Source organism: Aspergillus affinis (genome assembly GCF_023601865.1).
Source record: "Aspergillus affinis strain CMG 70 chromosome Unknown NODE_9_length_501208_cov_87_169129, whole genome shotgun sequence".
NCBI classification, from domain to species: domain Eukaryota; kingdom Fungi; phylum Ascomycota; class Eurotiomycetes; order Eurotiales; family Aspergillaceae; genus Aspergillus; species Aspergillus affinis.
Window position 1 is genome coordinate 334,049 of NW_026515790.1, and position 27,512 is coordinate 361,560.

The 27,512-nt window shown below is 49.9% G+C and overlaps 11 protein-coding genes across 11 annotated transcripts; 6 read left to right on the plus strand and 5 right to left on the minus strand.

Moving 5' to 3' along the window:
- Positions 1 to 1,667: 1,667 nt before the first annotated feature.
- Positions 1,668 to 2,842, plus strand: KD926_011710 (uncharacterized protein; the record flags this gene model as incomplete). The annotated part of the gene is made up of 3 exons (XM_053096231.1): positions 1,668 to 1,854; positions 1,912 to 1,982; positions 2,051 to 2,842. 3 exons carry the CDS (start codon positions 1,668 to 1,670, stop codon positions 2,840 to 2,842), a joined length of 1,050 nt encoding a protein of 349 aa, XP_052959721.1.
- A 590-nt stretch (positions 2,843 to 3,432) lies between these two features.
- On the minus strand, positions 3,433 to 4,671 carry KD926_011711 (PCI domain-containing protein; the record flags this gene model as incomplete). Its single annotated transcript, XM_053096232.1, has 1 exon — positions 3,433 to 4,671. The coding sequence occupies one exon, from the start codon at positions 4,669 to 4,671 to the stop codon at positions 3,433 to 3,435; it is 1,239 nt and encodes a 412-aa protein (XP_052959722.1).
- A 799-nt stretch (positions 4,672 to 5,470) lies between these two features.
- KD926_011712 (transcription factor IIF subunit TFG2) lies at positions 5,471 to 6,762 on the plus strand (the record flags this gene model as incomplete). Its single annotated transcript, XM_053096233.1, has 4 exons — positions 5,471 to 5,737; positions 5,810 to 6,074; positions 6,130 to 6,326; positions 6,394 to 6,762. The coding sequence occupies 4 exons, from the start codon at positions 5,471 to 5,473 to the stop codon at positions 6,760 to 6,762; spliced, it is 1,098 nt and encodes a 365-aa protein (XP_052959723.1).
- Positions 6,763 to 7,161: 399 nt separating this feature from the next.
- KD926_011713 (CCCH zinc finger protein) lies at positions 7,162 to 8,798 on the plus strand (the record flags this gene model as incomplete). Its single annotated transcript, XM_053096234.1, has 3 exons — positions 7,162 to 7,207; positions 7,263 to 7,947; positions 8,207 to 8,798. 3 exons carry the CDS (start codon positions 7,162 to 7,164, stop codon positions 8,796 to 8,798), a joined length of 1,323 nt encoding a protein of 440 aa, XP_052959724.1.
- A 313-nt stretch (positions 8,799 to 9,111) lies between these two features.
- On the minus strand, positions 9,112 to 10,211 carry KD926_011714 (ankyrin repeat domain-containing protein; the record flags this gene model as incomplete). Its single annotated transcript, XM_053096235.1, has 2 exons — positions 9,112 to 9,943; positions 10,009 to 10,211. The coding sequence occupies 2 exons, from the start codon at positions 10,209 to 10,211 to the stop codon at positions 9,112 to 9,114; spliced, it is 1,035 nt and encodes a 344-aa protein (XP_052959725.1).
- Positions 10,212 to 10,235: 24 nt separating this feature from the next.
- KD926_011715 (ankyrin) lies at positions 10,236 to 10,466 on the minus strand (the record flags this gene model as incomplete). Its single annotated transcript, XM_053096236.1, has 1 exon — positions 10,236 to 10,466. The coding sequence occupies one exon, from the start codon at positions 10,464 to 10,466 to the stop codon at positions 10,236 to 10,238; it is 231 nt and encodes a 76-aa protein (XP_052959726.1).
- A 1,622-nt stretch (positions 10,467 to 12,088) lies between these two features.
- KD926_011716 (putative amino acid permease) lies at positions 12,089 to 14,091 on the minus strand (the record flags this gene model as incomplete). The annotated part of the gene is made up of 6 exons (XM_053096237.1): positions 12,089 to 12,589; positions 12,655 to 12,984; positions 13,046 to 13,443; positions 13,553 to 13,582; positions 13,635 to 13,731; positions 13,969 to 14,091. 6 exons carry the CDS (start codon positions 14,089 to 14,091, stop codon positions 12,089 to 12,091), a joined length of 1,479 nt encoding a protein of 492 aa, XP_052959727.1.
- Positions 14,092 to 15,524: 1,433 nt separating this feature from the next.
- Positions 15,525 to 19,108, plus strand: KD926_011717 (uncharacterized protein; the record flags this gene model as incomplete). Its single annotated transcript, XM_053096238.1, has 6 exons — positions 15,525 to 15,860; positions 15,941 to 16,165; positions 16,228 to 16,370; positions 16,454 to 16,902; positions 18,260 to 18,740; positions 18,793 to 19,108. The coding sequence occupies 6 exons, from the start codon at positions 15,525 to 15,527 to the stop codon at positions 19,106 to 19,108; spliced, it is 1,950 nt and encodes a 649-aa protein (XP_052959728.1).
- A 1,540-nt stretch (positions 19,109 to 20,648) lies between these two features.
- Positions 20,649 to 22,175, plus strand: KD926_011718 (WD40 repeat domain-containing protein; the record flags this gene model as incomplete). Its single annotated transcript, XM_053096239.1, has 1 exon — positions 20,649 to 22,175. One exon carries the CDS (start codon positions 20,649 to 20,651, stop codon positions 22,173 to 22,175), a length of 1,527 nt encoding a protein of 508 aa, XP_052959729.1.
- A 792-nt stretch (positions 22,176 to 22,967) lies between these two features.
- On the minus strand, positions 22,968 to 23,527 carry KD926_011719 (uncharacterized protein; the record flags this gene model as incomplete). Its single annotated transcript, XM_053096240.1, has 3 exons — positions 22,968 to 23,021; positions 23,103 to 23,333; positions 23,399 to 23,527. The coding sequence occupies 3 exons, from the start codon at positions 23,525 to 23,527 to the stop codon at positions 22,968 to 22,970; spliced, it is 414 nt and encodes a 137-aa protein (XP_052959730.1).
- Positions 23,528 to 24,348: 821 nt separating this feature from the next.
- On the plus strand, positions 24,349 to 26,081 carry KD926_011720 (C1 family peptidase; the record flags this gene model as incomplete). The annotated part of the gene is made up of 4 exons (XM_053096243.1): positions 24,349 to 24,481; positions 24,556 to 24,644; positions 24,721 to 25,581; positions 25,647 to 26,081. 4 exons carry the CDS (start codon positions 24,349 to 24,351, stop codon positions 26,079 to 26,081), a joined length of 1,518 nt encoding a protein of 505 aa, XP_052959731.1.
- Positions 26,082 to 27,512: the final 1,431 nt, after the last annotated feature.

Sequence of the window (27,512 nt, forward strand, 5' to 3'; positions counted from 1 at the left end):
TAACTCCCGGGCCTCTTGGACGTTCGAATGATTCGGGTAGGCTGGGCGATGATCGTCAACATCCTGCCGTGGTTCATGCACCAATAGCCAAAATGGCTCCAAGGCGAGGGGGGATCCATTCGGGCGTGATGGAGAAGGTCGAGGGTGAGGACGGCAGTTATTCAATAATAATGTCACGATCATAAACGGGCTCCACCGGGTGGGGACCGACTGGAGACGCACGACGAGAAGCCAGGGAGAGAATGATCAATCAAAGAAAAGAAAAACCACCAACGAGGCCAATGAGAGCCCCGAAAAGGATCCGTGACAGCGGGTACAACGCGGCGACGAGCAGCTGAAGAACCCCTTCGCTTACGACCACATGGGATGGGCTTAATGGCTCGGCGCTATTGATTCAGCCGCAGATCCCCAGGGCTTTAGCCTGTAGTCTCTTACCTATTAGGTTATTAGGTGCAGGATGAGAACCCTTTTTTCTTTGTTTCTTTTACTTGTGAGTTGAATATTGTTAATTTTTTTTTTTTTTTTTATGATTATTTCCCCCGGTTCGTGTCTTCCATAACTCCGGTCGTCGCAGAATACTGGGAACGGGGAGAGGCCGCGCAACGAAATCGCGTTATCGACTCAGATCCAAGGTTCGCGACGCCTGGGGAATATCCATCCAGATGATCGTGTCTAGGATAGATTCAAAATCCTCCACCGGGCGTGGATCCGCCTCCAGGTTCGCTTACAGCGAAGTCTATTCTTACCACGACCACGGATTGATCAGTTTCCTCTCTTTCGGGGTATATATCGTAGAACATCGATGGATAATACGGAGGATTATGGATTGCGTGAATTTTGAATTGGTCCTGCTGCCCTCGCCATGGGTGCAGGCGTCATAATCGTCCACGCTAGAGGCTTAGTTGCCAAACCGTCGACCCAAGGGTTGAGACTGTTTTGACACCATTGTGATCGTCGCCGCAACTGGGACCTTAGGGTTGGGTCAATCTATTCGCCTGATACTTCAATTTTTTATCTTAGACTCGGGTTGTCATTCCAAATCAGATCGTGGCCACGCCGTCCTGGCCATTGTTATGTCATTCTGCTGATCTGCTTGTCTCCACCGGGCGTGCGTCGTGGACTCGTGGTACAATTGGGCTCTTACTCTTAGTCTCTTAGTCTCTTGAGTCTTGAGTCTTTTCAGCTGCAACTCGTCGACACCGGCATTTCCTGGAGGCGCTTGTGCCTTGAGTCTGGAGGACCCAGTCGCTGGCCCCGCTGGATTTTCCTCCCATCCTTGTAATCTAGTAGACCATAGTGGGATTTCAAACTAGGGATTTGGAAGGCGGTTTGCACTTTGCTCGGTGGGATGTGCACTTCGTCCGGTACATATTCAATTCGGGTTCCATCTGCCCCTCTGCCCTTTTCTCCCCTCTCCAAGATTCTTATCTTCCTCCAGTCCGTCATATACCGTAGACGTATATCGGGCGTTGCCCTGGAGTCCACTTGCTATCTAGACTATCGATATTCACCCCCAATCCCTCCACTACAGTGGAGAGGCATCCTGTTGCCCTATTTAATTACTCGCTGCAGGATTTCGATCCGGGGTATATGGTCGTTCTTGGCCCTTCTCGATTCTTGTGATTTCATTCCTTCTCTCAAACCAGTCGCTCCTTTCTACATTCACCATGACGGTCACGTCTCGAGGACGTGAGATGATCGCCATCGTCTCGGTGCTGGTGGGCGTCTCCTTAATCACGGTGATGATGCGTGTAATTGCACGAATTAAACGAAGAGTCAAGTTCGGGATTGACGACTATCTCTGCTTTCTCTCCATGGGTCTTCTCCTGGCCATGTTGATTGAGCTGGTTCTATGTGCGTATCCCCAATTCCCATCAATTTCATGACACAGCCACTAACCATCCACTGTAGGGGTGACAATCGGAGGCAATGGTGCACACATGGACGATCTAGATACAAAGACCCTTGAGAACTTCTCCAAGGTGAGAAAGAGAAACATCCCAGACTCGAAGAAGGGCAAGCCAACTAACACAAAACCCACCCCTTCCAGATCTTCCTCGCCAACCAATTCACCTACTTCGTTCTCTGCCCCGCCATCAAAATCTCCATCATCTGCTTCTACCGCCGTATCTTCACCATGCGACCCTTCCAATGGACGACCCTCGGTCTGAACACCCTGATCGGCCTCTGGGGCACGGGGATCTTCCTCGCCTGCGCCCTCCAATGCCGCCCCCTTCGCGGCTACTGGGACAAGAGCATCGACGGCCACTGCTTCGACCAGAACAAGTTCTTCATCGTGAACCAAGTCTTCAACGTCCTCATCGACTTTGTCATCCTGGCCCTCCCCGTGCCCATGATCTGGAACCTGCAGCGCGCCTGGCAGGACAAGCTCGCGCTGAACGGCGTCTTCGCGCTCGGCGCCTTCGTCTGCTTCGCCAGTATCTACCGCATCGTCGTCCTCTTCTGGATCAAGCCCTACGACACCACGTATACCGTCTACCAGGCCACGCTGTGGACGCACATCGAGCCCTCTATCGGGCTGATCTGTTCGTGTCTGCCCATCGCGAGAGGCCTGTTCCCGCGCTTCAAGATCCCCGGAAGTCGCAAGTACGCTACCGCTCCGTACTATATCAATACCGATATCACGACCTCGCATTTCGTCGTGTCTAGTCCCAAGTCTCCTGCGTCGGAGTACTACAAGATGGACGACGTCTCGCGGGCCACGAGTGCCACGAATGTCCAGGACCCTGAGAGTAATCGGTACCTCGGTCCGATGGATATTCAGGTCCGCACGGAGATCGATATCAAGCAAGATACGGCTTCGATGATATCGCAGCGTTGATTCAGAAACACGCTGTAAGTTTCGCTGTTTTTGGATTTCTGTTCTTTCTTTTCTTTTCTTTTCCTTTTTGTCATGATTTTTACGAATGCACAATATGCCCTGCTTTATTTCGGCTTTCCCCATGAGAGGATGTTTTTGTTTTTCTCTCCTGTGATCGTTTGATTTTATCATATACCCTTTACCTTTTCTCATCAGATGGAGTCATCCTCAATGACTCCGAAGCCTTCCACCTCTCCTACTATCGTTCGTTTACCCTACTTGCTTCCCCTATATTTTTTTTTTTTTCATTTCTCAACCAAGAAAATACCCCCATTTATTATTTATATGCCCTGTTTGTGATGTGCTGTGACTGGGTGGACATGTGTCATTTTGCATTTGCATAGCGTCAAGTGTATGTACTGTACTGTACTTATAGGTATAGAGTGATGTCCCCAAAGTAATCCATGAATTCATAATTTTTGATGATTTCGCATTAGACTTCTCTTATTGGAAAGATTGAAGAAAAAAGAAAAAAAAAAAAATGTAAGAAATATCGCTATAGCTGAAATAATTCATTCTTCGTTAAAACATATTCACACATTCCAATCCTCTCAATGCACCGCGGCAAATTCTGGGAAAGCATCCGTGATACTCGTCGCGACCCGTTCTACGTCCTCCGCAAGTCCCTGCACGCCCGCATCCCACTGCCGGATATGCTGTCCCGTCGCACCAGTGGTGGATTGGAAGTAGATGACGCCGTCGATTTGGTCGATGCTGCCGCTCAACCGACCCTGTTCCACCATGCGTGCCGCGTACGCCTCGGCCTTTTCGCCGGCCGTCAGGTCCCCGCTGCCCTCGAGGCCCAGGATGGCGCCGAGCGCGTCGGTCGTGATGTTCTCGTACAGCTTGCTAGCCGCCACGAGGTTATGTTCCACGACCGCCTTGTCGAGGACGGTGGTACCGTCGGCGGTTTGTGCGAGCTGATGCGGCGCCAGACGTTCCGAGAAGGCTGCCACCTCGGCGGGGTTCAAGAGCCGATCGAGGAACATCTTCTCTAGGATGCCAAACTCCTCGACGGACGTCGCGCGGTCGTCTTTGTACAGCGTGGCTAAGATGCGCGAGCGCCGGGGGCCCGCGGGACCGAGGACAGCGCAGCGGATGGCTGCTGCCAGGGCATGGAGACGGTCGCTCTCGTCAACTCCCGCGGCCAGACTGACGTTGAAGTACTCCTGGCTGGCGTCGAGGAATCTGCGGCGCGCGTCTAGGATCCGTGCCTGTGAGAGCTTGAAGTGTAGTTTCAGCTCGTGGTCCTCGATCTTGCTGGGTAGGTTCTTGATGCGGTTCAGGAACGCCTCCGCGGTCGTGGTGTCATCCTCCTCCAGGTAGAGTCGCACAATGCGAACCCATAGCCGCACCTTGGCGGCGTCGGAGACGAGTCGCTGCGAACTGTCGATGTGGATGCCCTGCAGGGCTCGCGCGGCGGCGATGTATTCCTCCTGCGACTCGTAGGCGTCGGCGAGGAGCTCGCGGATCTGCGAGTCCTGCTCTTCGACGGAGGTGGAGCGGGATTGAAGGAGGGTGACGGCGTGCTGGCCCACTTTGATCTGGGTGTACGGGTCGAGTTTTCGGAGGACGGCGATGAAGGAGTCGAGGATGGGGCGGGCGGAGACGATGCTGATGTCTTCGCTGAGGACGGAGTCAAGGTAGAAGATCAGGTCTTGGGCGAGCTGGTCGGATGTCGATGTCGATACCACGTCGGAGAGGAGGTCGCTGTAGAGCTGTAGTTTGTTTTGAGGATTGGCGGAGGCTTCGATCTCCGCGAGGGCGGAGGTGATTTTTTGTGAAGCCATCAGGGGGGTTATTGACTGATTATATTGGGAGTTCTGGTTGAGAAAGTGGAAGGTATTATCAGGTCTTCATGAGTAACAGTCTGCTGGGGTTGTTTGTGAGTTGGATGAAGGGAAGTGAAGGCTGGAGGGACTGCGGGCAGCCGACAAAGTGAAGCTGGGCTTATCGATAAGGAGAGGCTGAACATTGTTTGCATCTGCTTGGCCTTAATTTTAACATTATTCTATTGTTTCCTATTTACCCCATCCCTGCTTGCATTAATTACTTTATCAATCAATTTCGCTCATTAATTATCTACTAGCGAGAACAATAGATGATTTAGCGCTGCTATTCAGCGATAAAGTGGTACTTGACTCAATAGGCAAGGGAACGAAAGTTCTATGTCTGACAAATGAAAAGCTATGAAATGGAATAAATGAGCGAGGAAAACTGAGTTCAAACTGAGTCATTGCCCTCTATTCCATGCTCTCCTACTCATCCTACCAGTTACTGGAGAACGCCTCTTCTCTTCAATGGTGACTGTGACTGTCTTTGTTCGGGAAACTCCCAGCGGACAAAGGACCGCCACCGCCTTCCCCATTCATTAGCGCCAGTGGGTAGGGTGCTTGCAAGTAGCGGAACGGATGCAAGTGAAGAGCTTCAATCATCACGTCACTCAACATCCTCCTTGCCCGTCGAATAGGCTGTCGATCTTTTGCTTGCAACTTTCTTTTCACCCTCAGTTTGATCGCGTGGTCTGGTACCATCATACCGTCCCAGTTTTAGATCTTTTTGGCCTTGTTTTTTTGTTGGTTGGTCACTATGGGCCCTCCGATTAAACAGGACCCCGATGCCTCGACACCATACATCAAAGCCGACCCGGACGACAAGGATACCGTACTCGCCGACATCGACGACGAGGACATATACGATGACGACGGCGACTTAGATTTTTCGAACGCGACGCAGAACGTGTGGATGTCGCGCATCCCGCGGCCGCTGTGGGAGCATTGGGCGAGCCTCGACGATGACGAGGAGATTCAGATTGGGACGATCCGGGTGGAGGGCCCGCCAAATGATATAAAGCGGGTGTGTTTATTGTTTGGTTTACAGTTGTTCTCACGTGGTTGCACAGTATAGGGCTAACGAGTCGCCTTGCAGGTTAGTTTGCGCCTCAACGACCGCGAGGATAACAAAGACGTCCCGAAAGACTACCTCTTGCAACGACACACTCTCGACGAGGGAAGTTCGGTGCATTCAACGAAGAATACCTATGTTTTCACCGAGAAGGAGATCCCCGGCCAGGAGAATCGTACGGTCACCTTCGGTGGGGCGCGGTCAGCGCTGTATGAATCCGTCAAGCGCGACGCTCGGAAAAAGGAGCGAAAGAAGAAATGGGAGCCTTATGTTCGGAAGACGATCAATAGTATGTGTCCATTCCGTTGAGAAATGGAGGCGCGGGGGTGCTGACTCGGCCACAGAACAAACCAGCTTGGTGGGCGGTATTAAAGAAGAGTTCAACTGTCTCCCGGTCGAGAATGAAGAGTTTGAGGAAATTTCTGCAAAGAGAGCTCTGGAAGCTTTGAAGCCGAAGCGTGAAATTACTTTCATCGAAGGCGCTCCGGGACAACTACACCAGGCCAGACATGCCTTGCCTTCCGACAAGGGCTCGTTCGTGGTAAGTGCCATCTTCCCCCCCATTCTGGCACAGGCTCTTTCTGCGTTCATCACTAATGCCCTACCAGCAAGCGGCCAAGCCTACCAAACTCAAGCCGCAAGAAAACAAGACTACGCGTATGCCTCAAAACGAACTGCTGGATCTTATCTACCAGTGTTTCCGAGAATTCCGGTACTGGCCGTTTAAGGCTCTTAAGGCGAGACTACAACAGCCTGAAGCGTATCTCAAGCAGACTCTGGAATTGACCGCTCACTTGGTGAAATCCGGAGATTTCGCCATGACCTGGGAGCTCAAGCCGGAAGCGAAAGAAAGCAGTTATGCAAGCGCGTGGGGATATGAACCCAAAGAGGAGCTTGCTCCCGCGAATTACAATGACGAGGCATCCGATGAGGATGACATGGATAATGACGATACACAGTTCCAGAATGTTCACTGAACATGTTGAAAAAAAATCTATGTAGCATATAACCAGCACGGTCTTGGCGTCTTGCTCTTGAGGTATTTTTTGGGTTGCAATTATACAGGGCGCATCTGGAGTCTTCTGTAGGTTTAGATAGCTGAAATAACCCGTACATGTCCATAGCAATCGAATCTACTTCATCTGCTTTTCTTTCATCGGAATTTTCCCGTCAAACGAATGCTTGCCTCCTGCACAATCGGAACAATTGGAGTCACCGCAAGGCACGTGATGTATGATCTCACCGCCCTGCGATTCCCGTCGTCACAGTAGTTAGTTAACTAATCACAACAACCTCGCGCATCTTTCATCCCAACCCGACCGTAAACGCCTTGTGGCCCATGCCAATAGCTAACTTTCCTTTCACATTTTCCCAACATGTCTGAAGACCAGGATCTGATGGCCAAGATCAGCCAGCTTGCTGGTATGCCTGCCATGTCACTCCACGAAGACCCCGCCGGCGGCTAATCCCCTCTCAGGTCAGATCAATCGACACAAGACGCAGTCCCAATCGCCCGCCCCTTACGGTCAGGAATCTCACTCCGGCCCATACGTATCGCGACACGCGTCCTCCCGTGGACGACCGGGATGGGCACCCTATCGAGGCCGACCCTACGGACGAGGACGCGGCGGAGCTCCCCACCGACACCGTACTCTCATCCTCAACAACGCCACGTCGGGAACGCCTGCTAGCTCGACCCCTTCCGTTGGCGCTGCATCCGACAACGATGGCGACACTCGATCAAACACGCCGAATGGATGGGTCGCCAAACATGACCGCCACATGCAGCTGATCAACTCGGCTATCTACGACAAGGAGGCGCAGACCAGGGCAAAGGCTATGGAAGAGAGTCGGAAAGCCAAAGCCCACAAGAAGGCTCAGATCGAACAGGCCAAGGTGCTGAGGTATGCGCAGGGGGTTGGAAGACAGCATCCACCTCCTGCGGTTCCCAAGGCATCGGCAACTACTGAGCCGATGGCCGAGTACCAGGTCTATCTCAACGATATCCCGTTCCGAGTGTCGCGTGGTGGCGGCAAGTTGATTCGAGTCTCTGGTGCGACTTCCCCGTGTGCCCCGCTGCCCCAGGGGGCTGACTTACCGTCGATAGGTGATCCCAATACGGCCAACAATACGCCCAAGCGAGTCACGGTGGCTGGCGTGACGTTCGTCCGCAGCAAGAATGGAAACCTTCATCGTCTTGGCGCGGTGACTTCGAAAAGGTGACACTCGATTATTATGGAACGTACACTGCAATACAAGCTCACCGTACTATAGGAAGCCAACGATGGTTAGGAAAAATGAACTTTGCAGCCGATTTTCTACGACGGGTACCAATGCTTTCCCTCTGACGCGCCTTAGACTTACACCCTTTCCATCCTAACACTAATTCCACCAATTTTGTCCGGAACAATACTGACCTAGGTTTTTCGTGCTCTGTCTAGGAACGTGCTACAAGGGACCGAATTGTCTCTACATCCATGACCCGAACAAAGTCGCTATGTGCAAAGACTTCCTTCAAACTGGTAATTGCAATGCAGGTATAAGTTGCGATCTCTCCCATGAGCCTTCGCCCCATCGATCCCCCACTTGTATGCATTTCCTTCGCGGGCGCTGCGTCAATCCGGAGTGTCGGTATGCCCACATCCGGCTGACTCCTGGCGCGCCTGTGTGTCGAGCCTTTGCAAACCTGGGTTACTGCGAGAAGGGTTCCGAGTGCGACCAGCGTCATGTGCACGAATGCCCTGACTATGCCAATACCGGCGTCTGCAATAAGAAACGGTGCAAGCTGCCCCATGTGGATCGAGCTGGACAGATCCGGAAGAACACTGCTAATAACCGCACCGAGATCATGATCGATGAGGACGAGTCTGATGCCTCTAGTGAGGAAGAAGAGTATGATCAGATCGACTCGGATGACATTGACTCGGATGAGCTGGACGATGAGCCCGAGGAGCTTATCGAGGGAGCCGGTGGCAGTGAGCTCTCGCAGCAGCAAGATTATATTCGCCTCTAATTGTAGATTCGACAGCGGGTCTGACGCCTGCTTGGGGGAATAACGATCTCTAGATACCCATCCAGCGTGTTTCAATTGTTTGGGGACTTGGTTTTTCAATTTTTTTTCTCTTTTGCTTTTTTCGATAGTGTACTTATGATAGACACGAACAATGGAGATTTTGTCAATGTTAAGTTACTTCACCCCCGTATTTCCGCAGAAGCTTCTGCATTCCCTCCTCATTCCACCGCATGTTCACGCGAGCACCCTACCACTCCCTCATATTCTCGTTTTCTGATAAGTCTTTGTCAAATCGCAAAAACGAACGGTGAATTCACCATGCCAATCCCGTTGTTTCACGTCCGCTCCATGTTCCAGCAACCACCTCACGACTTCTGTATATTCTTTCACGAGTGCTGAGTACAATGGCGAATTCCCAGTCATCTAGTGCGTTCGCATCCGCTCCGTTGTCCAGCAACATTTTCGTATAGAGATGTCGCTTTTCCGAATACAGAATTGTCGCCGTCAACAAGGGCATCACTTGTCGCCCCCATCCCATCGTATTCACGTCAGCTCCATGATCAATCAATAACCGTGCGATCTCTTCCCGGCCTAACCAGACTGCCCACGCCAGTGCCGAAATGGGCTTGGACTTGAATCTTCTGGACGCTTTGCCTTTATCCATCGTGTTAACGTCCGCCTTGTACTTCAGCAGCAGCTTCCCTGTCTCTGGTGCATTGATATCTGCCCCCCGATCAAGCAACATGTTCGCCACCTCCATACTCCCATAATACGCCGCGCACTCCAGCGGCGGCCACTCTTCTCGACCTCTCGGCATCATAATTCCCCCGTTATCCAGCAACAGACTCACCAAATCCACATTGTCATTCCTAATCGCATCAAACAACGGCGTGTGATCCAGTTCCTCACTCAGCCTTAAATCGGCGCCCAGCCTCAGCAGCGCCTCCACCGTCGCAGCCCCCCCTCGCTTCGCCGCAGCGCTCAGCGGCGTGTCACCATACCAGTCTCTATAATAATTTATCCTCTTATCCACAGACACCCCATGCTGCACCAGCAATCGCAACGGACCTTCAGGCTGTTCTACCTCCGTCGCATCATGAATGATATTCACCTGCGTCTTCGTCATCCGCTCCATCTTCGCTCCCCTGCCACCAGCAACTCCATGACATCCGTGTACCCGCCTCTCGCAGCCGCGCTGAGCGCATTATACCCACTCTCATTTTCCCAATCAATATTATTCTCCCGATCCGGATGCTCACACAGCACGCGCACAACCTCTGTATACCCCGCCGCGGCTGCAAAGATCAACGGCGTGGAGTAATTACTCTCTTCAATTTTCCTCACTAATCTGGCGTTTGTATCCTGCGCGAAACTCGGACATCGCGCCACGAACGACGCGGGGAGTTCTTTCATAGGCGGTCGTCTGATGGTGTTGATTCAACCGGCGTGCGCGAGCATGTCTCGCGTTAGGTGCGGGAGGTTGTAGATGGAGGCCCATTGGAGGGCGCTGTTGTAGTCGTTGCGGATGTTGGCACGGTAGAGGGCGGTGATGGTTATGTTGTAGAAGTAGTGGCTTACTTGGCAGAGGGGGGCGTACAGGTTGGAGGTGTTTGGGATGTGAGTTGTTATGGAGAGGATGAGCTCAGGGGGGAGGGATTGGAGGTTCATGGTGTAGTGGCAGTAATTAGGCAAGTTCTTCGTACTGGATATGACAGAGAGGTAAAGGCGGGTAGACAGATAGAGGGACAGACAGACAGACAGACAGAGAGAGAGAGAGAGAGAGAGAGAGAGAGAGAGAGAGGGGGGGGTAGAAATAATGGTCCATAGAAAAATCCACATAGACAAAGAAAGTAATCAAAAAGATTCGGCCATATTTATACTACCAGAAGACCCAACCGCAGTCACATAACATCACATCCCCGTCTGTCTGTCTGCTTCAAGTTCAACCAACTAAACACCATCATAAGCGCTCTGGATAGATTCCTGCGCCGCAATTCCAGCCGCTAAGGCTCTAAGCTACCTAGGTAACTTCGCCGTTCACGTAGATGAGTGACTCATTCACGTCATTAACTAACAAGCAGAATGCAACACCTGCTATAGGTAAACTCAGACCTCGTTCTTCCAACCCAATACTCTGGATCTATTAAAATCTCATGACAATTTTGTCAGATACCTATCCACGGAATGAAATCGACCAGTCAGTTTGACTTGAATCACTGCCCCGCTGCCGCAGCGCTTAGGTGTAATCTTAGCGTTGATCGGGACCCGCTCGTTGGTTTGGGCGGGGCTGGGAGATCTAGAATCGAGGGTTCAGGTTGACGGTAGGAGGCTTTATTAGGTGTTTCTGAAGATTGGATGGGAGGGTAATGTTTTGAGTTGGGGATTATTGTCTGATGTAGGAACAGTGATCACATTCAACACAAGGTAGTATAGTGTCAGATGAAGGTGGGAAAGGAAGAAGAATGAGACTGTGAGGGAGGGATTGAGCATCCTATTTATACACGAGTCTTCTACCGGGATGATGAATAATAAGACGTTGATAAAAGCGAGGTTGAAGTAGATTTTTATTCATCTATATGCGAACTCGGTGATATAATTAGCTTCACTATAGGTGGTAGGTGTGAATTAGATGACTGAGCCACCCTCACTAACTAATGAAGGGAATTCAACGAGCGGATGCGGTGACCGAGTCACCCTGATTCTTGAGAATTCACAGAGTGATAGCGCAAGGATTCATACCATTTATCGTCCGATAATGGCTACAGCTAAGCTAGGAAAGGGATATACAGGTGTATTCACACTCGTGGATCTTGATCCCCTTTAGATTTCATTTGAAATGTTCTTGTAGTTTCTATCTCTTCAGAAACGAAGCTACAAGCTGCACGAGTAGCAGCGAAATAGATTTTCGTATCATTCACGCAGAAGACCCAGATCCGTCAGTAATTTTTTATAGGAAGACTAATGCGATTTTGGTAAGTTCCACTTCATCTATCCCTCCCCTTATATTCTCTGTTTTACATATTGTCGGTTGACTTGGTCATTGCCCTAAGCAGATATCCTATCGATTCAACTGAATATAGGTATATGCTCGGTGGGTAAAAGTGAAGTGTTATTCTAGACTACTCGCTTCGTTGAAGATATATCAGCTGCCTATGCCAAGGAGTCACATGACTTAGGCATATCAGCTGAATAATGGTTCCAACACATATGAAGAGGGAAAAGGAGGAAGGAGATATATGAGGCATATCTTCACGTTCTCCATTCCTTCGATTCAATCCAAGCAGATAAAATTACATCGTCTCGATAATCGGCCCGCGATACACGTTCTTCGCCCGGATAAAATAGTAAATCACCGCAATGATCACCGTTCCGAATGTGCTCACAACGCTATAGTTCATTGTTGTATAATCCACCACCGCCTCAGTGGGCCAGAAGCTGAAGAAGATAACGATGATCATGTAGATGATGGCGAACACGTTGACCGCAATACCTAGGATACCGGGAACGCGGAAAGGGCCCCAGACAAGCGGGGAGCCGGGAACGTTGACGGTCGTAGTAGGGGAGGTGAGGGAGGAGGGAATGTCGGATTCGTGATTATAGATGGCGCCAGTGACGCGGCGATAGAGCAGAAGAGAGCCGACAGAGAGGTAGGAGAGGTAGAGGCCCGAGACGGCCATGGAGACGACGTCGTTGAGGGCGACATCGGAGCCGATGTTGATGAGGCCGAGGAGGGAGGCGACGATCATGGTGAATATGACGGAGTAGATTGGGATGGAGGAGGTGGGAGAGACCTGGTTGATTTTGGTCATATTGTTAGCTACATCCTTGGCTGACCAGTTAGATGGGATTAGGCTACCTTGCTCCAGAGTCGCCATCCCGGAATCCCTTGATCTCGCGCAAATGACCAAAATTGACGGGATGTAGCCGCCAGCATGCCGATGGTAGCGCAGAGGCCAATAATCAGCATAATGGATATCATAGTCAGAGAGCCCGGTAGGGAGTTCGTGGCTTGGTAGAAGATTTGCATGAAGGGGTATCCCGTGGGAGTCTCCATGGCGGCTTCAAGATCGCCCATGCAGAAAAGAACGGCGATCAGCATGCCAAAACCAAGGGTACCGTTGATCATGATAGTCATGATGATAGCTCGAGGGATGGTAACAGATGCGTTTTGGACCTCTTCGGCCATCTGAAATCATAGTTTAGTGACATTCAAGCAACGTCCTTCTGAAAGGCCCATGAAAACGTACGTGCACCGCAGCATCGCCACCTGCGAAAGCAAAGATTCCACCTTGCATACCGAGGAAGAAGACGATCCCGTTTGACGACCAGCCGCCTTCGTTAGTCCAGGTGGTGAAGACCTCTTTGGCGGTTTTATGGTCGGACATGTACGTAAGAGGAATGAGGATGGCTAGAAATCCGAGGATATGGAGAACAAGAACGAGATTCTCTAGACGGGGAAGCAGTTTGCCGCCGACAAGATTGACTCCTAGAGCAAGAGCAATGGATGCCCACATGATGAGAGTTCCTTGGTAGGGTTCGGCATTGTACCTCTCATGGGCTAAGATAGCAGCGCCCTGGATTTCGGTTCCGCTAAGAAACGCGGTAGAGGCGAAAGCAGATTGCCATCCGATCACAGTAAGCCATCCTAGCGAGAAACATTAGCCTGCAGACGGAAAGTCTGGCTAGAAAAAGGTGTTGCACCTGTGATATAACTGAGGAATTTCATGCAACTGGGAGGTGCGAGCATTGCGCACCAATGGTACTGGCCACCAGACGTTGGAGCCCTAAACGCGGAAGTCAGAATTGACTGATATAACCAACGTCACCTGGACTCACATTGAGGATAGCTCAGCAAGAAGAACAAAGCAGCATCCTGTGCCAACCCATGCAAATATGTATCCGTAAACTGCGGTGGCAGGACCTCCACTGGGTTCTGTCAGCAAATAGACATAAAAATAGCAGACAGAAAACCGACTTTTCCATAGGAATCAAAAAGGTACTATCCATAGATTAGCTTTTAGTTAACGCTCTCTGCAGGGGCCATCATACTCCATTAATCCTTCCCATGTTGCGATAATAGTACAACTGAATCCAAGAATTGACAAAACACCGAAGTTGCGCTGCGAAAGTTTTAGATCGGACTAAAGATTGGATTGCTCGCAAATAATACCTTCAAAACCGACTTCTTTCCCACCCGCGCCAGATCTAAATCATCGCGATCCTTGCTGTTCTGCGCATGCCCGACCTCGTGGAGGGTCTGAGCAGCTCTGTTCTTCAGTTCATAGGAAGCCATGTCAAATGTAAGCTCCTCTGGAAAGCATGAGAAAAAGCAGAAAATGAAGGACGAATTCAGGGGAGAAGAAAAACTGTCCCAGATCTCCAGAAGTCACGGAGAAAAGAGAATTTTCTCGGAACATTAATCGGCTGGCTGCTGCACGGAAGTATTAGTAGACATCTAGCTAATGTCTGGAATCGATGGGATTGGCCATAGTTGACTGGACTTGCAGGGGGTTTGCGCGACCATCAGGCAGAGGTGCGTTGAACACTTCGGCTAGATGCTTGCTCAATAACAGCCCTGTGGGGTGGTTAAATTAAATAATCGTGCTACATGCTATTATCTGGCAAGGTGGCGTTACATTGAAACGGACCGAATGAAGAGCATCCCGATGGCTAAATGCTAGCGACGTTGACTCGACAGGGGATGTGAGCCCGGTGCATCGTTAGTGTCAATTCTGGGACTTTTGAAGTACTGAGATGTTTGGCCTCGAGGCTGTCTAAACCACCTCGAAGTCTTTTGATGTCGTCAATACCATGTAATACTCAAGTTAGTATATGACCCAACACATGTGCAGCATAACTCCCCCAGGTTTCAGAATGCTCAGTGCATCGATGGTGTGGCCTGTGCCAACCGAAGCCATAATTACTGATCCCTGTTCGTCGTGCGCATAGCGTCCTGTGCCGCAATTTATTTCAGGATTTGCCAAGGTATCGGTGGGGTCTAACCAACTGCGTACTCAGTACTTTTGATTAAGGGTTGCTTATCTTTTCTGCGCTATATCCGGCTGTTCTGGCTGAATGTTACTGTTCGGAAAGGCGGGCGATTGCCTGTTGGCTTTTATGGCTTGAGCTAGAGCGCTTTTCATAGGTTGGTCGGCACGTACATACATAGTACGTCTGATATCGCGTCGGCTGCGTTACCGTCGCTAGAAACTAGCAGTCTCCTAATGTAAGAGCGCAAGAAATGTCGTGCTGATGACCTGTCGGTTTAGTCACCATGCACATGTGTATCGGTGGTTTGGTTTCCAATTCCCTTCTTGACAAAGAAAACCTCGAAAATTGCAAGGGCAAACCTCTGTCGAGCTTTGAAATGCGGTAGCCCATAGGAACCATGACCTAAAATAAACGAAAAGGAGCAGCATCCTTGATCATCCTGCGAGTAGCCTCGATTAGCCCAGGTCCGAGCCGGGCTCGGAGAAGGGAATACCGTTGGAGGTTAGCCAAGCTCAAAGATCCCTCTTGCCAAGGACAAAACACATGGTGGCATTTTATGATCCTTGCCGGGTAAAAATGTCGCTCTCCTCGGTGGAATTGAGTCGCTGAGGCGATGGTCCTTTTATTCAAGGCGCTGACCACACCGGAGATGGTGGATCTTTCTCCCAAAACTGTCCCACCTATCATTTGTGTTCATATTATTCTTGCATGATCTCGTCTTCTTGAAACGGTGGGATGCCCCGATTTGCACCAGACAGCTGGAATCCCGCGGTCAACATCACATCATGGTTTCTTATGAGCTCGACCATCCTGTGTGTGATGGCCCGGCTGACCACGAAATGGCTCATCTTTCGAAAATTGACGACCGATGATCATCTCATTATTGTATCACTCGTGAGTTCTTTCATTGTCGTTGAATTCGAGCTGCTCGGTTCACAGTCATTGACACCGTTATGTCCATACCAGGCATTCTGCATAGGAAACACTATTGCGCTCTCCATGGCCACGGCCAACGGATATGGCGATCACACGGACGCGACGTCGAGGGTAAAACAAGACGCTGTTATGAAGGTATGTTCACGCCAGCCTAGCAAACTATGCTCTAGGCATGCCACCACCATGTGAACTGATTGAGTTTGGTTATGAGCAAGTCTCAATTTGCGGCCATGCTGCTCTTTACACTTAGTTTACTGTTCTCGAAACTGTCCATGATAAGCTTTATTCGCGGTCTTTCTCCTACTATTCGGGATCGGCGATTCGCACATGTCGTCCAGGGCTTGGTAGTGGCAATTGGAATCGCGACATTTCTTGGATCCGCATTCGAGTGTCGGCTCCCAAAAACATGGGATTATATTCATGGAAAATGCATCGATAAGGTCGGTATGCGCCCACTCGAGTTACCATCTGACATATGAACTGATGCTTTGTTGCTGGAAAGATGTCCTGGACGACGTTTATAACCATCACCACGATGATCACCGATTTTCTGATCGTCGTCCAATCCATGCTTTTGATCGTGCATATCCAGGCAACGGTCAAGAAGAAGGCCTTGTTTGCGAGTATATTCCTCCCTCGCGGGCTGTAAGTTGTGATTCCTTGATCCCTTTGCTTCTATCACAGGGCACTGTAGGTAGAATGATTAGCGCATGCTAACCCCCAAACAGGGTAATCGCCTCGTCCCTCACCCACCTGATCCTCGCGCATAAAGCCTCTCCTGAGGATCCATTCATCGCGTCGGCTCCCTCGACAATCTGTATGCAGATCACGCAGTCGCTCAGCATCGTCACGGCTTGCTGGGGTCAATTAAAACCCTTCCTCGATCGCATCCGCTCCGACGCGTTCAAGCTCTCCGGCGCCGAATGGACCAAGTCGCATACTTCGTCCGGCGCAGGGGCAAGCAAGGGGGACAGAACGACAAATTCACATTCGCGGTCGCGGCTGAGATCGAAGGGCTCAAGAAATGGACTAGGGTTGGATTTCGTGCCCGAGCCGATGAAGAAGACAAGAACGAGAACGATGATCTCCGTGGGGGAAGATGAGTGGGATAAGGGAAGTCAGTCGAGCGAGACGTGTATCATCCGTGAAACGCGAAGTTTTGCCATTGTGGAGGAAAGTGCGGGGAGGTAATGATTTGGTTCGGTTTGGTTGCGATGGACTTCGCTTTGAATCCATTTCCCTTCTTCATCCTACTTTGACTTTGTAATACTTTTTTTAAACGACCAGGTAGATTCAGGCCCAGAGATATTGCCAATGATATAGAGCATACACTCTCTCACTGACACAGTTTTGATCATGTGGAATCGACTTTGCGCTGTGAGATATCGCATCCGAATAGAATGGCATCCATGTCTCTTTTACCAGCTCTCATGGCAGGAAAAATGTCCACCTAAACTTTGTCATGAACGCAAACCTCAGTTCTACTGCCCACATAAACCCGGATATTTCAAGTTTTCTAGCAGTTCATTCTTTTGGGAAAAGAGTATGCTGTCGTAATGACCCTCAATTAGGCCCCTGTACTCTAATTGTTCAAAGGCGTCAAGGTATACATCGTCCTTGGTTCAATTTGTATGCTGCTCAGCGTCTTCGAGGTCCACGATAAAACTATACCAAATTAGTAGGAAGCAAAGCAACTTTGATAAGTTACGCACCATTGGCCACTTTTGGGTTCCCATATAATGTTTTCCTTTCGTGGGTCCCAGTGGGTAAAATAGTGGGAAGAGAATTCCCTTGTAGCAATCAGCAAGGTTCTGGTGTAAAGGTATTCTTTCTCCCTGTACACACCATAAAGCTGCTATAAATGCAACTCGGATGCGATTCCGCTCCGCCTCAGTGCGGTTGTCGAAGTCATGCAGCGACTCGCCGTGGACTTTCTGCATAACGATATATGCCACGTAGCCTCCTGGTAGTTCGTCGTCCGGGCCATGGGTTTTAATGGCATACCCAGAAGTTAGGCGTGTACATGCAATCTTGTAGTTGAGATAGATTGTAGATCTCGCGATTGATCTCGTCACTATGATCGGAATAATCACACGTGGTCCAATACTTAATTCTGTTCATGTTAATCCTGTTGTTGTATTGTTCTGGCATAGCTCTGGATCAGACAGCATATGAACCTACTGCTTTTTGATCTTTATAATATCAGGTGCGTTTGACGGCTGATCAACTCTTATAGCTTCATAAATGTCACGTGGGACGATATCTCGATCGCTTGAGGAAGTGCGGGTCTAAATTTATGTCATCTCGTGGGCTTGAAAACAATAAGTATACAAAAAAAAAAAAAAAAAACCGATTATATCAAGCGATATAATCCATCGGAATTAGTGCTGCTACCTACGCTGAACTGGCGCTTCAAGAACCAATGGAATGCGTCGTCATGCCTAGCCCCATCGCCAGCCTAGACCCTCTTTCCACCTCTTTCTGTCCTTCAGCTTCTGAACTAATATAGCTGGAGCAGTGCTGATCTTGCAAAGCACTGTGGCTGTCGTTTTTCGATGGTCTCATCTTGGAATATCCTCAACCCTCATCTACCCCCATGGACCCACTGTCCGGCGCTGCAAGTGTCATAGCAGTCATCCAACTCACTTGTGGAATCGTAGAGATTTGCGGGACGTATATCAGCAAGGTGGAAGGCGCAAAACAGGATATTATCCAGTTGCAACAGAGCGCTGGGGCTCTCCTGGAAGTGTTAAAAAGCCTTGACGACCTCCTTCACGATCAAAACAGCCGGGTACTCACTACTATGAACAAGCTATCCGACCACATTACAGCGTGCCGCGGATCACTCACTGAGTTGAAGGAGAAAATCGATCCAGAGACACGACATCAACGATCGAAGAAATGGCTCTTCCGTGCCCTGAAATGGCCCCTCAAGCGCACAGAGGTCACCAACATAGTTGATGATTTTGAAGGTTACAAAACTCTGTTTAGTCTGGCGATAGAAATTGACCAAACGTAAGTTCTATTTTTAATCCATGTTGAAAGTTGTAGAATAGCCGGGAAATAGAAGACTCTCCAATACTATCAACCAAAAGATCTACTTGAGCGGATTGCAAATTGCAAAAGGTGTAGCGTTTGATTCCTACGAAAACAACCACGACGAATGTCTTCCAGGAACCCGAGTTGAATTACTTCAGACAATCGAAGAATGGGCAAAGTCGTCCCACGGAACGTGTATATTCTGGCTGAATGGCATGGCTGGAACAGGAAAATCGACAATTTCCCGGACTTTCGCGAGCAGTCTGAAAAGGCTGAAGCTTCTCGGGGGGGGGTTCTTCTTCAAAAGAGGCGAAGAAGATAGAGGGAATGCAAAGAGACTTTAATATGTCGGAGAAGATGCTAGGAGAGCAATTCAGAAACCTACTTCTTCGGCCGCTGCTTGACCTACGACAGGGCCAAGAAGAAATTTACAGCAGATCCATTGTGCTTGTGATTGATGCCCTAGATGAAGGCGTTAATGACAACGACATCAAGATTGTTCTCCTACTCCTGCCACAAGTCCGAAAGCTGACGTCAACACAAATGCGATTCTTATTGACAAGCAGGCCCGAGCTACCGATTCGGTTGGGCTTCAGGATAATTGCTGATAGCCATCAAGACTTGGTTCTCCATGATATCCCCAGAAAGGTAATCGAGCACGACATAGCACTCTACTTTGAGAGTCAATTCTCCGGTCTAAGGCAGGAGCGCGAATTTCCACCGGATTGGCCCGGGGAAAAGCCCATCAAGATCCTCACGGAGAGAGCCGACCCGTTGTTCATCTCTGCCGCGACATTATATTGCTTTATTAGCGACATAAATTGGAACCCCCGCAAGAGCTTAGGGGAGTTCTTACGGATCAATCAATATATGTGTCTAAGATGGACAGCACATACATGCCTTTGCTAAATCAACTCCTGCTCAAACAAGACAAATCCGAGGTAAAGCAGTTGATCCAAGAGTTCAAAGACATAATAGGATCTGTTGTTCTGGGTTTCACTCCACTGCCCGCCAGCGCACTTTCTCTGTTAATAGAAATAGAGGAGGATGATATCAGGAATCGGTTGGATCGCTTCCAGTCAGTTCTCAGAGTACCTGGAGACCCGGTGACACCTATCAGGCTTCTTCATTTGTCTTTCAGAGATTTCCTCTTGGAGGTCGGAAAGCAGGGTAAAAGCGAATTCTGGATAGATGAGAAAGAAACACATGAAAGACTCGCATCACAATGCCTCAGGGTCATGAAACAGGGCTTGAGAAGGAACATATGTGACCTCCGTAATTATAGTACACCGCGCAGCGAGTTGGAAATCGACTACGTTCACAAGTGTCTGCCTCTGGAGCTACGATACTCATGTCGTTACTGGGCCCAGTATTTGGTACAATGCCATGAACCTGCTAATCAAATATTAAAAGCAGTTTCATTCTTTAAGGCTCATTTTCTTCACTGGATAGAGGTAATGAGTCTTCTACGAATCTTGTGAGGTTTTCACGAAAATCGATCTTCTGCAATCAATGATACAGGTAAGCTAAAGGGTCAGATGGATTGTCTTTGCCGAGACTCTATGTAATTAACTTATTTTCTGGAATGACGAGAACACTGAAACGGTGCAGTTACTCTACGAAATGAAAAGATTAATTCTAAAGAACAGGTATATTGCCGATTTCGCGCCGCTTCAGCTATACTCGTCATGCCTCATATTCGCACCAGAGACAGCAAGGGTCAGAAGTCTATTCAACAAAGAAATTCCCACTTGGATATCTAGGCTCCCGAAATTCGAAAGACTCTTGGGCCCAGAACTGCAGACCTAAGAGGGCCATACCGGCGCGGTTGCTGCAGTTGCTTTTTCACCAGACAGCAAATTACTCGCCACATGTTCTCGTGATATGAAAATCAAGCTCTGGAATACTATGACTGGCGCTTTACAACTGACTCAAGAAGGTCATTTGGACTCAGTCCTAACAGTGGTGTTTTCATCGGATGGCCAGCTACTCGTATCGGGCTCCCATGATAGAACAGTTAAAATCTGGGATGCGACCACTGGTAATCCACTATACACTTTGCATGGTCATTCTAACATGATTTGGTCTGCCGATTTCTCACAAGACAACCGACTCATTGCGTCGAGCTCTGTCGATTGCACAGTGAAGCTTTGGGAGGTTTCCACTGGAGTCCTAAAACAAACCTTTGAAGGGCATGCAGACCCAGTTCAGGCTGTAGCTTTCTCACCAAACGGCCAATTTCTGGCATCAGCCTCCCATGACAAGACTATTAAGCTATGGGATATCACTTCCGGGTCCTTGCAAAAGACCCTGGAAGGCCATTTAAACAGGGTCCGGACTGTTGTGCTCTCGTCTGACGGCCAATTGCTGGCATCAGGATCTCATGATAGTACCATCAAGCTCTGGGACCCACAAAGTGGCACCTTAAAGCGAACGCTTACTGTCACTGGGGCTCCACAAAAGACCCTTGATGGCCATCAGAGCTCAGTCTGGACTGTGTCATTTTTCGCGGACAGTCGATTATTAGCATCCGGTTCTCACGATGCTGAGGTTAGAATCTGGGACACCACTATGGGCACCCTAAGACGGATACTAGAGAGCCACGTATTTACAGTCAGTGCTGTGGAAATATCACCAGACAGCAAGCTACTAGCATCAGGTTCATACGATAGCACAGCCAAACTATGGGACGTCGGCACAGCCTTGCAAAGCAATATTCTCGATCATAAGGATACCAGCCAGACTATGATCGATCATTCGGGCACGGTGGGTGTTCTTGCTTTTTCGCCCGACGGTCAGCTACTTGCATCTGGCGCTATCGATGGCAAAGTCAAACTCTGGAATGTCCCTACTGGAGAGCTAATACAGACTTTAGAGGGGCATTCGAGTTTCATTTTTGCTCTTGCTTTCTCACCGGACGGTTGTCTTCTCGCATCCGGCTCTCAGGACACTACGATTACCCTTTGGGACACTAGCACTGGAACTCTGCAACACACTCTCAAGGACCATTTGGACCCCATCGGAGAGGTATCGTTTTCGCTGGATGGCCAACTCCTAACCTCAGCCTCTAGCGATCAAACGGTCCAAATCTGGAGCCCTACTACTGGAGCCTTGGAAGAAGACCTCTCGGTTGAAGGGCCGATTTCTCACATGGAGTTCTCAAATCACGGTGTCCTAGAAACGAATATGGGACCTTTACATATCCAGTCTTTTCACAGCAATAGTCCCGTCGTCAAGACCTCCATTAAAGACAGCATACATATAGAAGGGAACTGGATAGCCATCGATGGTGTCAAGGCTCTATGGCTGCCTACAGAATGTCGACCGTCTTGCTCCGCAGTGAAAGGGCGAGTAGTTGCTTTGGGCCACACATCGGGAAATGTCTCTCCGATGGAATTCCATACAGTTTAATATAGACAGGAGAAAAAGAAATATACCTCCGGTTGGAATAGGTCTCATGTCACCCATTAGAAGCAGGAGTGCACTCTCGACAACGAATAAAATGCGTCAAGACCAAAGACACCCCGCGCGCTTGTGAACACGGGCTCACTCATTAATTGTTAGCGCTCTTCGTTCTCATTTCTCCAAATGAGGAACTAGTAAAGACAGATCGACACACGATCATTAGCAATGAGTTATTCTCCACTTGTCGATGCCGATGCCGATGCCTCTATCGGTCCAGATGGCCCCATCTGCGTCGCGGAACCACTCAGAAACTGGATCGTCCCAAGCTTAGAGGTAAGCCGCAAAGACCTACGACCCAAACAGTGACACTTACCAGATTCTTTTGTATGGTGTCTGACCGTGTCTAGGCGACGGTTTACTATCTTGCCCGGAGGAACCGGCGAGACTGGTTGCAGCCAGGTGCATACATGTACATCTGCGTAAGTCTAGTCTTGCTCGACATTAACTGAGCATTGAGATTACTCGTCAATCCTCAGTGCAATTGCAGCAATGGCCCAGTCATATATAACCTCTGCCCTCAATGCCTTGTATATAACCATGTTGTTTGTTCCGGCTGCCAGCATGTTAAGAGTCATTGCGAGAAAGGAGAGTAAATCATAAGATAATCCAATTGAATACTATCACGTGAATAACAGATCGGCTCTTCCCTCAGAGCCATCAGATCCCATTGAGCTTTTTACACATCATCATCCCCAATCCCTATGCCCATCTAAACATCCCCAACAAGAAAGAAACTCATCACTCCACCTTAACAGTCTGGTTCAAGACCTCAAAGAACGGGAACGGTCCAGCCTAAACCAAAAAAAAATCAGCATTCGAACATATCAACCAAACTAAATCACCCTAAATCAATATTTCGCTGTCATCACTTACCCCGACAAGCGAGACATGCGCCACGCCGAGCACCGCGTCGCCGTTGTCGAAGTCAGGCACAGTGACGGTGAAGTTCTCGTACGGAGGCAGATAATATTCATGGTAAACAGGCTTGAAGGGTCCGTTGTACAGGATCCGGCCCATGACGTCCTTGGGAACATGGCAGGGACTGTTGGCGCAGGACTGCAGGCCGATGGCGACGCCGACCTCCTGGGATCCAGTCAAGGTGTTCTCGCAAATGGGTATACATTAGCACTGGTGATTACTAGCAAGAAAGAGGAGAGAAGATAACATACAGGGCGTTGAACTTGCACGATAATTTTGCTGCCGGCTGTGATGGAAGTCGCGGCCTCGGGCAATCCGATGCGAGCATTCTGCGCAAGGGCGCCGATGGCCAGGGAGATCAAGAACAGGAGATCGAACATCTTGAGATGAGACAGGTAGATAGATAATGTTCTGTATCTGTAGATGGTTGCAGTTAACAAGATGAGATTGAGATGGTGATGTCTTGCAGATCCTTTTAAAGCTTGGATGTCTGTCCCCGGATGAGTGAATGCAGGGGAAATTCCCTGATATTTATAATGGCAATTAACTGTGGACTCTACCGCATCGGAATTATTTATTCATGGGCTGTGAATCGGTAACTCGCATTACGGGGTAAATGGACGCCTGAATTTCTCCTGAGCGCTGCGAGTCTGCATTTTGCAGCTGCGGTGCTAAAAATAAGTGGTTCTGCGTTCTGCCGTTTCCATGGTACAGGACAATCTGAGACACGGTTCGGTAGGGAGAGGAGAGAGGAGGGGGATTTGACCTATCCAACGACATCGAATGGGGAAGCTTTGCTGTCTGAGACAAAACTAGATAAAACTACACACGAGTGACGAAATAGGTTGGGGATAAGCAGTGTCATCAGGATTTGGGTGGCGCAGATCCCGTAATTGGCACCATATTGGATCTGGGGCTGGCAATGGACGGCCTGATTATTGAGACCGTGCCTATCGCGCCATCACCTGAGAAGAGCCGAAGTATGTACAGTAAGCAGAGAGGGAGGTCCCTCGCAGAATCACGCAGGGAGGGAGAGAGTGTACCCTCGCCCCCCCTTAAGCTCTCTCCTCACCGACTTCTCCCTCCCCCGCACCCACCCCCGATGTCCTTGAGGACCTTGTGGGTATGCAACACAATAATTACCATCTCATCTAGTCACCCATAGATTCTCTCCAACAACATCTTCTTGCCGTAGTCAACGATGGGTATAGGCTATTCGAGTCCCCAGCCTCCCCAGGAGGAAAAGAACCCTCGTGATTTAACGGCAGCCATGACCTTACGACAGCTGGTGTCCGGGAGCACGGTGGACGTGTGGCTTGAAATTGAGGAAGCGCGTATATCACCCTTCTCGTTGCTTTGTGTCGATTTGCAGCAGAGATAGGGTGAAGATCGGTGCTGATATGACTAGCTCCTCCCTACAGCGCCCGAGAGCGAACAACGGTTCTTGCTATCTCCCAGCTCAAGAACTGGGAAGACCGCCTGCTGAAGGATCCCAAGGTACCGGATCTCTCTGACCAGTACTATTTGTTTCAGTCTACGGAGGAGTTATCGCTAACCGGTGGGAGCGTTACAGAACCGCCTGGCTATCTCGAGCTTAGCCAAAAGCCCGTATTCGCAAATCCTCACCAACCAGTCGGCCGTTAGGTCCGATGCCCAGGTGTTCAACGTCAGGATCCCTCTCGAGGGCGGCCCGATCACCAACCAGCGCGCCTCGGGCCGCTGCTGGCTCTTCGCATCGACCAACGTCTTCCGGGTGCCTCTCATGAGGAAATACAACGTGAGCGAGCTCGAGCTCAGCCAGGCATACCTGTTCTACTGGGACAAGATCGAGAAGGCGAACTGGTTCTTGGAAAAGATCATCGAAACGGTCGGCGAGGATCTGTCTGGCCGGTTAGTTCAGAAACTCCTCCAGGACCCCGTCACCGACGGAGGCCAGTGGGATATGGTGGACAACCTGGTGCAGAAGTACGGCCTGGTGCCGCATGCGATCTACCCGGATAACTTCAACGCCCAAAATAGCAGCAAGATGAACTGGCTGATCACGGCGAAACTGCGCGAGCATGCATTGGTGCTCCGGCGACTGGCGCAGAGCCCGAGCGTGAAGGAGCGGGAAACGCTGGCAGAGACAAAGGAGGCGTTCCTGCAAGAAATCCATAGCTTGGTGACTATCATGCTAGGACCACCGCCCAATCCCGAGGAGTCGTTTGTGTGGCAATACTACGATGCCAATGGAAAGTCGCAGGAGATCCGTCAAACCCCGCGAGCCTTCGCCAGCCAGGCCACGGTGCAGTTAACTCGAGCGGAAGTCAACCCCGACCGAGTGCTGAGCTTGGTCAACGATCCTCGCAACGAGTTTAACCGTCTGTTGACGGTTGACAAACTGGGAAACGTGGTGGAGGGACGTCCGATTAGATACATCAATGTCGACATGGAGGTAAGCTCTTACAGCACCGCTGCCCTAATGCCTCCTCGACCCGTGCCTAAATTAATCAATCCCAGACAATGAAATCGGCCGCCATCGCGATGCTTCGGGCGGGCCATCCCGTTTTCTTTGGCTGTGACGTGGGGAAGTTTTACGATGGTAATCCGGGAGTGATGGATACCGAGCTCTTCGATCTCTCACTGGGGTTCAACGTTACGCTGGGTATGGATAAGGCGAGCAGACTTGAAACGGGCGAATCGTCCATGACCCATGCGATGGTGTTGACGGCCGTTCGCATCGAAGAGAACAAGCCCGTGAGATGGCGAGTCCAAAACTCGTGGGGCGAAAACACCGGCGACAAGGGCTGGTTTGTGATGACCGACCGGTGGATGGACGAGTATACGTATCAGGTAGTAGTCGATTCCCGTTTTGTTGCCAAAGAGGTGCGAGACGTTCTGGACCAGACACCAAAGGTTTTGCCACGGTGGGATCCTATGGGAGTCCTGGCATGATAGTAGCAGATCCCGGTAATAGATTGATAGTCGTCCTGTTTTTCTAATGATAGAAGTGAGCATTTTGACAAGCAAAATTTTGGACACCCAATATGAAGCGAAATGAATGACCGTAGCTGATTGCCCCTTCAAAGTACGACGGCAGAGTTTCTAAGCCAAACACGAAGCTTTTTTAATTAGATTCGCCTTTTCATATATGGACACGAAGCCTAAGAGGGAAATAGAAGAAAGTGAGGGTGTGAAGGCCTGTCCCCCCCCTCCCCCCTCTCCAAGACCAGCCACAGGAAATGCACGGGAAAGCGAGGATCAAACCTGAGGTGTCAGTCCGTCAGCAACGGCGCTCCTGCCTGCCCATGTGACCCGTACCGAGACATTCGTCCTGCAAGCTGTAGGTACATACATACACCGTACATCCATCCCACATGCACCCTTCGCCGCTGAATGTGTGTGTGTGTGTGTGTCCGAGTGTCCGTTCGGCCTTGTTAGCCCAGGCCGGCAGGCGATCTGATCACCGTCAGTCTGTGCCTGATGGCATGGGAGGGCGAGCCGATCCCCGCCAATAACAGCGATTCCCTCATCACCGACACATTTATCGTGCCCACTGGCTCTACCCGACCCAGATACATACACGCTGTTTAGCTTTCTGGGGAAAATGCACATCCATTCCGATAGGGAGAGATTTCATCGCATTATCGGCAGGGCCCACTATGTTAATTTGGTCCTTGAGATGGGGGGGACACAAGGCCCGCAGGATGGATAACTAGAAGAAAGAAAAAGAATACTACGGATACCTACTCCATACCGCCACTACCTACGGTGTAGATACTGTATTACTACTACTAGGTGCCGATGGAGCACGTACAGGATGCTGAGAAACTCTGTCTTCTTCTATCCTCTTCGATGGATCTTGACCGCTCCATGTACGGATCGAGATAGGGATGAGGTTGGACTGGGCATGGACCATAGAGCAAGAGTACTTACTACCTAGGTAGGTAGGTAGTATCTAGGAGAGGGGCTGATCGCAAATAAGACCGAAGGGAAATTATTTACTAGCAAGTCCCCCCTGCCACCACCCTCTGCAATTCTATATCTGACTGGGCTGGACCTGCAAGATAATAATAACCAGTACTATCAGACAGCCAGAGATTCTCGGTGAATTATGAACACCACGTACATACAAACGGACAGGTAGAAATCCTCCCCGAGGATCTTTTATCTGTCTGTCGGTCGGTCTCTCTCCACGATTTCAAAGAAGCTCGTGGCTACTTGTGGCGCCTGCTGGACCGAGAGCCAAAGGCAGGCTGATTCTGTACGATCATCATTTTATGCAGATTGGGCAACAACTACATCATGCAGATGAGTCTGAGAAGTCAATCTTCAAGAACAATGGACCCACTACCTACAGGTCGCATTATTTTGATTTATGCACTA